The following is a 12,829-nucleotide window of genomic DNA, read 5'->3' as shown; positions in this document are numbered from 1 at the left end:
TTAGATGCAGCAGAACATTAAGAGAAGAGTTTTCAAATGTATTTATCAACCAGTCGTGCACTTAAGCAACCCTCGTATCAAACAGTCTTGGGCTGGTTAGGCCACCTAGTCCTATTATTTCAGTGGGATTTAGGTGTCTTACAGACATTGGACCTTTTGAAAACACTGTTAGGTGCTTATAGACACCTTTTAGGTGTCAGCTGCCTGTGGCAGAGGGATGAGTATGTGGTGTGGGGAGGCTGGGGTCACTGCAGTGAGGTGAGCCTGGATGGCTCGGAGCACCTCTCTCCTGCCTGCAGTGTCATGGCAAATGACAGTAATCCTGAGTGATGAAGGAATCCTCAAGAGGGTAGGTACGTGGCTTACTTTCCAATATTTCCCAAATCTTTCATCTCAGAATCAGGCTGGGTATTTCAGTAGAACAGGCTTTTTCCTCCTTCTTTTTTTTTTTTTTTTTTTTTTTTTTTTGTAAGAATGTCAGTACATCCTGCTTCCAGCTGGATCGGAAATACCAAAGGAACAGCCTTCTTTGCAGTATTTTGGTACATTTGTTTCCTTTTCTGTCTGAAACAGAGCAGCACAGTGAAAATAAAAACTAGAAAATGAAAACAAATAAAGTGATTTAAACAAGATTTTTTTTTTCCTCTGTTGAGGCATTTAAACCTCATTTTGTGGGGAATACTGGCATATATATTCTTATTTTATTCAGAATTTACATGTATCATAGACTATATTTCTGGAAGGAATTGTTCCCATAATATACAAATGCAACGTAAGTAACTAATCCCATATAATAAAAAATATTTTCTTGCCACTTCTTTGTGGTGCAATGAGCAATGATGTGGAATGAGCTTTATTTTCTACCGAGTGGCATTTTTGTCCTACAGATCATCAGAATTCAATGGAGAAAGTAAAGTTAAGACAAGCATGGTGATCTCATTGTCCCTTTCCTGCTAAAAACAATTCATTTTAGAACTGCTAGAAGTTAAGATCCTAAGTCTTTGGAACATGAGCAGAGTATTTAATTTGTATCCAAATTATTTTGATACATAGGACAGTGAGAAATCTGATTTCCATAACTTTCCCATAATACCATCAATATTTTTTATTCTAATGCAATGACTGAATTTCCTTGTTTCCAGTGTCTCAAGAATATACAATCCCTTCTATGCCACTTTCATAATTTTTTCCTTTCTTTTCAGGTGAAGGATCCATCAAATTCATATCTTTCCTCAGAGGAATTCCTTAGGAATGTTTATGTTTTGGCAGTTCTTCTCTTCCTGGCCCTTATCTTGCAGAGGACATTCCTGCAGGCATCCTACTATGTGACTACAGAAACTGGCATCAACCTACGAGGTGCTTTATTGGTGAGCAAAGATGTTCCCATGATCTGCCAAGAAATTCACTAATAATAGCTCCAGCTTCGTACTTTCATTTGTCTTGTTCTTTATCTGAAGTCTCAGTTAACAATTGTTTGAGAGAAGACATGCACTGTATTTTTATACAGAAAACTGGAAAAAGTAGTATCACTGACACAGCCAAACTGATGGCAGCAATTCCTTTTGCTAAAAACTAAAACCATCATACTAACGTGTAGAAGTTTAACACTCACTCTGTGCATATAAGAACATACCTTTGCAGATGACATTAGGTATATGAAGATAAGCGGTGTCATTTCGGCTCTGCATCTGCTTTGTTCATTTGCTTATGAGGTTACTTCTGCTGACTATGAACAGAGTCATCTGCAGAGTATCTTTGGCTGAGCTATGTTTTATGGGAACATTGTCCATGTATCATGAGTGGTGATTCTGAGTATTTATGCCCTTTTGCACAGAGCCCTGTGGGATGGGACAGGAGTGATTCATCTCCAGAACTGTGTCTCTAAAACTGGCGTCCATTAACCCTCTGTGAAAGTCATGATATGAACTGGAGCCAGCAGCTCCAGCTCAGAACGTGGGTGGGTTGTAGCAGGGATCGCCGCAGACCAAACTCCACAGACAGCAAGCTGGAACTGATGTTTTGCCAGGTGTAACTAACCATAGGAATATCATCTCAGCGTGGAAGCTTCTGGTTTTTGTGCGCACTGTGATTGATGTAGCTGTTTCAAGCATTTTCTGCCTTCTCCCAGGATAGATGGTACAGACTTGGTGAAGAAAGAGTACCTGATTATTTCCTTGTGCTTTTGTGATTCCCACTTGCCAAAATGGGGACTCTTAGGGCCATATGCAGCTGATGTAATTCACCATGGTCTGTAGGCATTTCTGATTAATTCTACAGGATCTACCTTGCTGATGGACAGAACAGGGCAAAGAGCACAAATTATTTTGAAAACTTCCTTCAAGCTGCCGTGTTTGATATTTGGTCATAACTGCAAACTGGGCTCACAATATTTGTCTTTAAAATTCTGGTAGATATAAGCCCTGATTAATTTGAAACCCTGTCAAGCTCCTACAAATCTTACAGAAATAGATGGCCAGGTAAAGGAGAGAAACCCAAAGGAACACATACCTACCCTGATCAAAACTTCATAGCATGAGTTTAACCATCTTATCAGAAACAAGGATCTCTTTGACAGACAGTGTCACAGAAAAGCAGGCTCACCGAATGTTTATTAAAAAAAGATCTTTGCCCAACCTCCTGAATTTTGATGTTTTCTTGTCATTTTGTTCTATTTTAGGTCTGCGTTAAGCAACAAACCTTTTAAGAGGAATCGGAGTTTTTTAAAGTCAGTTCTCTCTCTTGTGCTTTCTCTCAGTCTGTCTCCATCTCTCTCTCTGTCTCAGGTGAGAGACTGGGAGAAGGGCTGTCTTAGGTAAAGACTGATACTGCCGTTTGAAACGTCCTGCTGCTACTGATGTTTTATAATGGTATTATTTTCATATCTTCCATTTTATTCCTTTCCTACAGGCAATGATATATAATAAGATCCTGAGGCTTTCTACATCCAACTTGTCCATGGGAGAGATGACGCTGGGACAAATCAATAACTTGGTTGCCATAGAAACAAATCAATTAATGTGGTTCTTGTTCCTGTGCCCCAATCTGTGGGCAATGCCTGTTCAGGTAGAGCATCAAAGTAAGGGCCTGATTTTAGAGATCCTCCAACCTGGTTGAAAAGAGTATATGTCTGTGAGACTACTACAAAATCCAGAGGGGAACCTGGACTTCACACTCATTTGCCAGGAGGACAAACAAGCAGACACATGGCCCGCCATCGCCTCCAAGGGCTGGGAGGCTGCGTCTCCGAGGGCCAGTAAAGAGAGAGGATTTTTTTGAGCAGGATTTCCGTGTCACAGATATGGTCTGTGACTTTAAGAATGATAACCTGTCATCCTTTCCCTGCTCATGTTTCTTCCACTACTGACATAAGTCATTGCTTTTATTTCTGCCACATGGCAGCAATACAGGCATCTGACCAGCACCAAGTATTGCATTTGCAGTGTCCACTTGTAACTGCATTTTGTGGCAGGAGCAAAAGGCAATTGAATCCTGCTCAGTGACTGACAGCAGCACCACCCGTGCACTGCACGAAATGCTCGGAGGAGCTTTCAATCTAAACAAGCTTAGTTACTGTAAACATCTGGTTCTTAACAAGGCTGGGAAAGATCTGTAGGAAAAGCTGCAGGAAGGAAAGGTAAAAATCATTAGCCTGAAAGAAATCTTCAAAAGTGCTAAACGACTTATTGACCTAAGCCACGCTGATTTTCCATAAAGTTTGGACTGCTGTAGCACCTTCAAAATTTTAGCGTGGGGTGGGATTGGCATGGTCCTTACCTATAAGTTATCCTGCCAGCATTAAAAAAGTTTAAAAAGGGATAGAAGCCACTCTTACAGCAGATCTGTTTTGCTGAAATTCCTGGAACTATATCAGTAATCTATTATAATAGTCAGCAATATTACTACTACTAATGGAAACAAATATTGTTTTTCTGTGTCTATTTTAGGATCGGGTGGGGTTTAGAGAGTCATAAAATAATTTATGGAGAAAAAGAGAAAAAAGTTTGCACAGTAACTGAAGTTAGAAATAGAACAGAGGGTTTCATTTTAAGTCACTGTTTCATATCCAGGTTTATTTGGAAGTGTTGCTGTTAATACTTTGAATGTTATTAAATGAACAGGTGGTCTGATTCCTGTGGCTAGTGAATGATTATATGTAGCCCAAATTCACCACTCATTTGTTTCTTTAATAAAGTCTCTGTCTCAGCCACTGTAGAAATGTAATGGCCTTCCTCACCACTACAGTAAAAGGCTGGTTTGAGGAAGCTTCTGATGATTTTGCTGGTTTCTGTAGTTCACCTTCAAGCAATCAGGAGACGGGGAACACAGGGGTAGCTTGCCCATAGCTTTGTCCAGGAATGAGCACAGCATCACCGATGAATTTGCCCCTGCTGAAGAACCTGGTGAGGGAGCAGCTGTGGCCTAGGCTACAGAGGGCTCCTTCTGCTCTTTAGCTCTCTCAGCCATAGCGATTACCTTACACCTCTGCTCCAACAATAAAATGGAAAGGAGAATACTATTTCCTTCTCAAAAGTATTATGCAACTGACAGCAATGACACTGTTCGTGTGGTAATGCCTGACTAACTCAATCGGCTGCTTTTTTGGAAAAAAGAGGGAAGAAACTAATCCTTGGTAACTATGAGCTGGATTATAACTATACCACTCTGGAAAAGGTGGTGGGACTGTCCTGTCTTGCCTTATGCAAAGGACTTGAGCTTCAAGGGATGTCCCAAGAAACAGCACTAGTCAAGGCTGTCCCCTCCTCGAGCAGAACAGCCTGTAGCAAATACTGAACTTAAAACTTTCCAGTGTGAGCCAATATAGCCATAGCCTGCTGAAGATTGCGGTGAATCTTAGAAAATATATTGTGTATCCACCAATTATGGCCTGTTATCAAGAACAAAAACTCATTGCGGGATCAGGTCCCCAGTAAGGGCTTCAGTTTACGCCAAGTACAAATTGCTACCTGTAACCTTGTATTATTCTGCTAAGAAAATGGCATGCTAGGTATGCTAGTTTACATTACAGAAGCCTGAAAAGCTAAATAATGCTTTCAAAATGTTGAACTCCACGATTCTTATTTCTGATACTGTATAATAAGAAGGCAGATTTAAAGACAGAACTGACTCATTGAAGAGATAGCAAAAATACAAAGTAGGGAACTGGTTCCGTATGTCCTGTTACTGAGGACATCTCTGTACCATAAAGTGGAGCTTTTTATAAAAATACTTATGTAGTAGAGCTTGTATTGACATGGGAACCAGAATCACAGTAGCTGCATGAGAGCCATTCCCAAGTAAACCTTTGTGGGAAGTGTTCCCAAACTTTTTGTGGGGCTAAGGTAGCATCTTGGTACTTTCCTACAGAGCTACATGGTATTGATGCACAAGCTCAGGTCTTTGTCACTCCCAGCACCTCTGCATCATGCTGCAGTGCGTGTCTTAGACGTGCCTCTGCAGTTGCAAGAGGACCACTATGGCGGGATGCAGATGTGATTCATGACTGTCCTAAGACCTTTGAATACTTCCAGAGCGATGTAAGGAGCTCTAGTGTAAATAAGACTCAAGGCCAGTGCTTCTGTAAAATGCCTTGGGGCAAGCACCATCATTTTACTGCTCCTTTAGTCCTGTGGAAACCTCATCTAGAATTAGGACTACCAGGCGCTAACACAAACTATGCAGTTGATGTTCATTTCCCACACTTTCCAAACATGACCTTCTGAAGTATGGGCTCAGCTGATTCCTATGAACCATTTAACTGTTTATTAGAAGAACAAATATTTTTTTCTTGCTATCATTCTGGCATATTGAAATCTACTTTTTTTTCTATGTTGCTTTTTTCTTCATAGATAATAATGGGTGTTATCCTACTCTATAATTTACTCGGAGTGAGTGCCTTGGTCGGTGCCGCTGTCATTGTACTGTTAGCTCCGATACAGTACTTCATAGCTACGAAGTTGGCTGAGGCTCAGAAGAGCACTCTCGTAAGTAAATTATTTCAGTGACATTTGTGATCCAGAAGTGAGAACAGGGAAGCAGGGGGTCTTGTTGTTAGTGAACATTCATTGCGGAGGTTTGGGCAAGCTGTCCCTTAATTCCATCGTCCCTCCCTTTCTGTTTTTCTGTGGCTCAGTATCTCTTCCTTCCTCACATTTATCAGACAAGAATCTGAAAAAAGTATGTGGGCCTTGACCTGCCTTCTCTGCAGGCACGCAACTAGCACGGTTTCATGTGAATTCAATTCCATGAAAGGGTGTTATTCCTACATTTAGATACTGTATTTCATGGGATGTTAGCAAACAGCACAAATGACTGATAAATTGTAGGAGGACAGTATTAAAGAATGTGTACAACCCCCTCTGAAATGGCTAGAATCTTTATGCCCTTACCCCAAGCTTTGGTATTCCCTAAAAGTCAACTGGCGTTGCTGGATTAATATCAATTGTACATTCTTCAGAGCTGTAAGTTTATTTTGATGTCTAATTTAGTTCACCAACTAGAAATGTTTTCAGATACTTTTTCTAATTTTTAACTTTATTCTCGTGATCCTTGAACTCTCTTAAGCAGCCTTTGATGTTTGAGTCTTCAAATATTTAAAGATCCTTGTTACCTTAATATTCAGTAAGCAAATTATACATACGCGGATCTAATCTTCAGCACACTTCAATCCTGTCGAGCCAATTTATATGAAAAGAGGGTTTATCTTTGCATAATTTCAGAAATAGTCGGCATCTTTCTTTTTGCTCTTTTCTGAGTTCCTCTGACTCATAACATCTTTTGGATTATCATTTTACCAAAACTTATGATTACTGTTTTCTGGTGAGGGGCAATTAGCTAAATATATCAATAAACATCAATATAAATATATCAATAAACATGACCATTATGTATGAATCCCAGAATGAATCTTGTATTAGCAATTACACATATGTAGTCACCTGTCTATTGTTATGGACAATTCACCTAGTAATCCACCTCCCTGAGTTTCACCCTCTATTTGAAGGATTTGGATGTTTTGTTTTATTTTTCTTCTCAGAACAGAGTCACTTAGTTTCCCCTCATGACTGTAAGCACTTTAATATCTCCAAAGAACATGAAATTGTATATTGTTTTACTCAGTATGAAAACTGAAAGCCTGTACAAAATCCCAAACAAACAAAATCATAAATCTTTAATGAATTTTACAACAGAAGTGAAGGGAAAAGAATATTCTCATTAAAACTACAAACCATTATAATTTCTTATCCTTGTTTTCTTTTGAAATGAAGGACTATTCTACTGAGAGATTAAAGAAAACCAATGAGATACTAAAAGGCATTAAGTTATTAAAGCTGTACGCCTGGGAGCACATCTTTTGTACTAGCGTGGAAGAAACAAGAATGAAGGAACTCACCAGTCTCAAAACCTTTGCACTTCATACATCTCTTTCCAGTAAGTAGCTATGTTTTTAGCTTTCAGAAATGGATCCTGTTCATGTCAGCATTCCTTCTGACTTTAGCTAAAGCGAGATACAGCTGTTCCTATGACACTTTTTTTTGTGTGTGTGGAATGTGATTAAAATAAAAAGGCATGACAAATATGTAACACAGAAACTTGAAAATATAGAACATGTCTTGTTGATTTTTTTTTTTGTAGTAATTTTTCTGTCACCTTCATTATGACATTACAGTTATGAGTTGATTTATCATAAGGAGGCTCCAGATAATATTAGCAGTTTCGATTACAGCAAAGATAAATTAGTGTCTGAAAGAAATTGTATTTTCTGTAATGTAGAAGAGCTGAGAGGGTAATGTTTTAATTCTGTTGCATAATAATTGTGCACATAAAACTTTTTATCCCAGTTCACTAAAGTATACAAATGAGATAATTCCTTGGCTTATTTGTTTGTGTGTTTAAGATCTCTCTCTGTCATGGAAAGAAATTTCTTCCTGCAGAGGAATTTTCCTTTGCGAGTTTTACTTACTTGAATTGGAAATACTGGATTTTTCTAGTGCCATACCACTAATTGTAAAACTGTTTTTTCTTATTTCATATAATCTGATGCCTATTTTATTTCTCTTTCACAGTTTTTATGAATGCAGCCATACCAATAGCAGCTGTTCTTGCAGTAAGATATGGTTTTTTCACTTTTCCGTATAAAAAGGGAGAGAAAAAGAGAGGGGGAGAAAGAAAGAAAGGACAACATTGTTATTGTAGGACATGTTCCTCATAAAACCAGCAGATGAGTTAACGTGCCCCTGCTAACTGTAGGATAGCATGACACTGGAAGTGACCATTCCCAGAGCTGGTATTTCACCAGCTGTGGTTTGGATTGGTAAAACCAAAAAGAAATATCAATTTTTACTACAAGAAAGAAAGAAAAAAATATTGCAACTTGAAAGGAGACCCATTTTGAGAAGCTCTCATTTTGAAGGATTTTTGGGTGGCTTTGCTTTTCTATTGTCTAGCAGGGAAAATCATTCCTGTTTCAAAATGCATTATAAGCCACCATTTCAGTTTTCAAGAAAGGGTACTCTGCAGTTTAAGGAGAAATAAATTTTGCTTGTCCTCTGGCCAGGTTTAAATCTCAGCCTAATGCACTAGAGGAACTATGGCATGCCGGTCAGTAAGGAGTCTTCATAGATGAAATTCTGAGGGCATTACTCAGCATATGCTGACAGCATATACCAGAATTGGATGAAATATGACCATAGTTCTGCATCTGTGAAAAAAATCATAAGATTTATTAGATTCTTGCTGATTTTTCTGGGTTGTGTGTTTCCTCTAAACCCTGAAGTCAATTACAAAACTTTACAAACCTAAATGCTTTGATTTTACGACGAAAATTTTTTAATTCTTCAATGTGTAAATCTCTCGAAGTCATTGGCAAATTTTAAAAATCTTTTTCACTTTAACAGAGGACACCTTTCTCTTCAGTTTACTGGGATTCCCAATAAATTGAGGTATATAGTTATTGGCCTTAGCTGAGCAAAATATTTTGCTTGCTGTCCTTGTCCATCTTTTTCAAGAGTCTTTATCCTGACATGCTCTTTTCCTGATGTGACAGACCTTTGTGACTTACGCGTATACCAATGACAAGCCACTGCAGCCTGCCCAGGCCTTTGCATCACTGTCATTGTTTCACATCCTGGTCACACCACTGTTCCTGCTCTCCACTGTGGTTCGTTTTGCAGTCAAGGCTATCGTAAGGTGAGTGGCCCTTCTAGTTTCTCCAACTCTTGAACACCTACGTTCAGTAATACAACAGGGAAGAAAGGTTGTTTCTACCTGCTCACGTGGAAGAGAATTTAGAGGTGGGACTCCGACGTTCAAAAATGTGAGAGAAATCAGAGTAACCATTTCTTTTTACTGTATGATACAGAGACAAAGAAATGTTCCATTCTTTTTATAATTTCACCAAGTTTGGCAGTCCGGATTCAGAGCCGGACTGTCCTTCCTTGGGATATGCTCCTCTTCTCACAGTGTGGCCACCCACCGTCACTCTCATCTAGTACTTTCCTGGGCTTTTGTCAACACAGAGGGAGAAGAAAGACTGGCATGAAGCTATCTAGCAAGACTGGCCCTGCTGATGCAAGGAAGAGCAACTGGCTTAACTCTACCTCCACAAAGGGTGCATTGTGCTTTAAGTGAGAATTTAGTGTTGTCCTGCCTCTCATTGTCTAGCACTAGCATGGACTCTCTTAGGAAAGAGAGTGGATGGAGGAACACTGGACACTGAAGGACTAGTGGCTCAAGGGAAACTGAGCCCTACGTTTTCCCTTACAGACAAAGTGCAGTTCTCCTGAATAGCAGTTAAGAGATGGAGGAGAGGAAGCACGGCAAGGCAGACATGTGGGAGTTTAGAAGGCTGGGGATCTGCGTGGCAGGACAGCGATGAAGTTGGCATGAAGTGGAAAAGATTTTTTAAAAAAAGGAAAAGGAACTCATAAAATGTGTTGCTTCATCAGAAACTTATATGTTCCAGGCATTTATTTCTGCAAATAGCCCGACAAAACAACTTCCTTCGTGCTGGGCTATAGAACACTTAATCTCAAGGGAGCTGGTTGGTAGTAAGTAAAGTTTCAGACTTTTGGCTGTCGCGTCAGTGGTCTGTATGGAAAGAGTCATGGTCATGGGGCAGTTATGTAGACATACACACTGCCAAGATATCCCAAGAGGCACAAACTGACACCTGACTGGCAGTAACGTGTCAGATGCCAAGCACTAGCAGGATGTGAAGACCGAGCTAACCTTCCCACCCAGAAACATAGTTCCTTCTTGCCAAGACTGAGGCATATTGGCAAGGTATTGCATTACTGCTGCCACTGCCTCTTTTTGGTGGGTAACGATAATAATAAATAGCAGTCAACGGGACTTCAGGCTCCACAGATTTCATTTGCCAGTACCACACTCGCTTTAAAAAAAAAATTAATTAAATAGGGTTTATTTTTATTGAAGCCCAGAAACATAGTTCCTTCTTGCCAAGACTGAGGCATATTGGCAAGGTATTGCATTACTGCTGCCACTGCCTCTTTTTGGTGGGTAACGATAATAATAAATAGCAGTCAACGGGACTTCAGGCTCCACAGATTTCATTTGCCAGTACCACACTCGCTTTAAAAAAAAAATTAATTAAATAGGGTTTATTTTTATTGAAGCAGCAGCAGGGCCACATGAGTACATTGAAAATTATTTCTGACTGATGCAAAATCTCAAGTCTCCTTTATAAATCATCCCAGCCGCTACATCTCTGCACTATGTTTAGCATAGCCCTAATATCAAAATGGTGTGTACATTTTCCTTAGCACTGCTGGCTGCCCCTCAGGACATTATTTAAAGACCGTATTTGCCAAAACAAACTTCACCCTTTGGCAAACTTATTTCCTAACATCTTTCTCCCATGAACATCATGTCCCCTAAGTGAAGAATGAAGAATGCATGCTTGGCCACTCCATGGCTCTATCATCAATCAAATACATGTATATGAGTATGCACCCATTTGTGTTACGATTAAGCGCTTATACTTTGGTCAGAATCTCCATTTTATCGTAAAAAGTAGTTCTAATACCATGAAAACTTTTGAGGGTACCTGTCCTCATTCAAATGCAAAGTAATGGTTGATGTCTGCTTAGGCAGATGATCGGAACGAGGTCTCTTATCTTCTACAAGAAGATAAATTCTTGCTTGATGCACTTATGTAAGGTTGAAATTCTGATATGGGAGTTAAACACATAAATTTTCCTTTCAAAAGAGGAGGTAGGAACAGGTATATTGGCAGGAGGAAATAATGACAATAGCAGTGCTTTCTTGCTAACCAGTATCTCTGTGTCTTGAACATTTATTGATAATTTCATACGAAATGCTCAGACAGGCCTTGAAACAGGACTACTTTCCCATTTGCAGATTAACATTCAAATCACTGATCTGAAGTCATATGTCCTTCTGTTTTCTCAGTCTTTGGCTCAATGCACCTTGATTTTCGTTTTTGCAAAGTAACATAGCTTCACCATGACCAGTGGGTGCTTTTGTTCATCCCTTCCCCAGCACGATAAAGAGCCAGGTACTTATGGCACTCTGAAAGGAAGTGGGGCAGAAAGAGGATCAAATCCTTCTGTGATGAAGAATGAATTGAACCTGTATGCTGTATTTCCCAGGGGACAGTTTCAAGTAGGCAAAGAGAGCTCTTGCCGTATTTCTCCAAGGCTGGCCATGGCTGTGCTGATTTGTGCAGTATTCAGTCCTGTTTGCACGCAGTGTATGCAAAAGCTGTGTTCAGGATGCACCTAGAGCATTGGCATTTTCAGAGGATATAGGTGAGTGAATGACTCATTTATGCATCCTGACTGCGTGTAGGCCTGAGAAAGGAACAGGAGAGAGAAGCCTGCCAAGATGGAAACCACTCCCACAGAGCTCTATTGGCACTCACATAACTACTCTTCATTCCCAGCTACTAGTACGATGATCAGTCATTTTCAACTGTCCCTCTTCCACACAAATATTTTTTCTCTTGCCATCAGGGTGGCAGACAGTCCAATAGGAAACCAAAAGTATCCCGTGAACATCTTTTGGAACACTTCTGATACATCCTGCTGGCTGGACTGCACAAAAATGGAAATGTACTCATGGAAACCTGGGTTTATTTAACTCACTGTCCTGTTTTCTTTCAAGTGTACAGAAGCTGAATGAGTTTCTCCTGAGTGATGAGATTGGAGAAGACAGCTGGAGAGGTGGGGACAGCTCTGTAGCTTATGAATCCTGTAAGAAGCACACAGGACTTGTAAGTTCTGTTTTATGACACTGAGTTTCAAAGCAGAGAGGCCATGTAGCCCCGTACAAGGCCAATGGACTAGCTGATAGGGCTCGGGAGTTTTGGCTTCTAGCCTGACCCTAACATTGCCCAGCTTTGCCTCTTCTATGTCAAGATCTCTGTGTTTCTATGACATGAAGGGTCCCCAAACACATTTAAGCATTGCTGAAGTGCCAGTAATAATAAAAACCCCATAACATACCCAGACATTTACACATGGTTCAAATTCATCCTTCTCAGTTTTCATAAAAGGCCCAGGTGCGTTTCCTGTGGTTGTGGGGTTTGTACTGTATGTTTCCAGTACAACCCATCGTATGTTGGGCATCTTTAGGTAGAACCGATTCCTGCTCTGGGAAATTCGGAATTGGAGGTGGGAAAAACAACACCAAACTTTGTGAAGTAGGAATTCATTCCAAAATGCTGTTTCTGGAGTGCTAAACATATGATGAATTTGAGTAAAATTTGAAGGAGAAAAAAACCAAGGGAGATGATTTGGGAAAAGGTATTTTTTCATTTTGACGTTTTTCAACTGTTTCAAACTGATTA

At 39.9% G+C, this 12,829-nt stretch overlaps 1 protein-coding gene across 1 annotated transcript in view; it reads left to right on the top strand.

The window, feature by feature from the left end:
- LOC104069790 (ATP-binding cassette sub-family C member 9) overlaps positions 1-12,829 on the top strand; it is a 75,887-nt gene that overhangs the window by 22,337 nt on the left and 40,721 nt on the right. The window contains exons 8-14 of the mRNA XM_009576827.1: positions 1,203-1,367; positions 2,908-3,063; positions 5,847-5,981; positions 7,266-7,428; positions 8,064-8,104; positions 9,044-9,186; positions 12,145-12,253. Coding sequence (XP_009575122.1) covers positions 1,203-1,367; positions 2,908-3,063; positions 5,847-5,981; positions 7,266-7,428; positions 8,064-8,104; positions 9,044-9,186; positions 12,145-12,253 — 912 coding nt within the window. The remainder of the gene's footprint in view (positions 1-1,202; positions 1,368-2,907; positions 3,064-5,846; positions 5,982-7,265; positions 7,429-8,063; positions 8,105-9,043; positions 9,187-12,144; positions 12,254-12,829) is intronic.

Source organism: Fulmarus glacialis, unplaced genomic scaffold, assembly GCF_000690835.1.
Source record: "Fulmarus glacialis isolate BGI_N327 unplaced genomic scaffold, ASM69083v1 scaffold35504, whole genome shotgun sequence".
Classification (NCBI taxonomy): Eukaryota; Metazoa; Chordata; class Aves; order Procellariiformes; family Procellariidae; genus Fulmarus; species Fulmarus glacialis.
The sequence above is the reverse complement of the archived record's forward strand: the minus strand, read 5'-3'. Positions and strand labels throughout refer to the sequence as shown.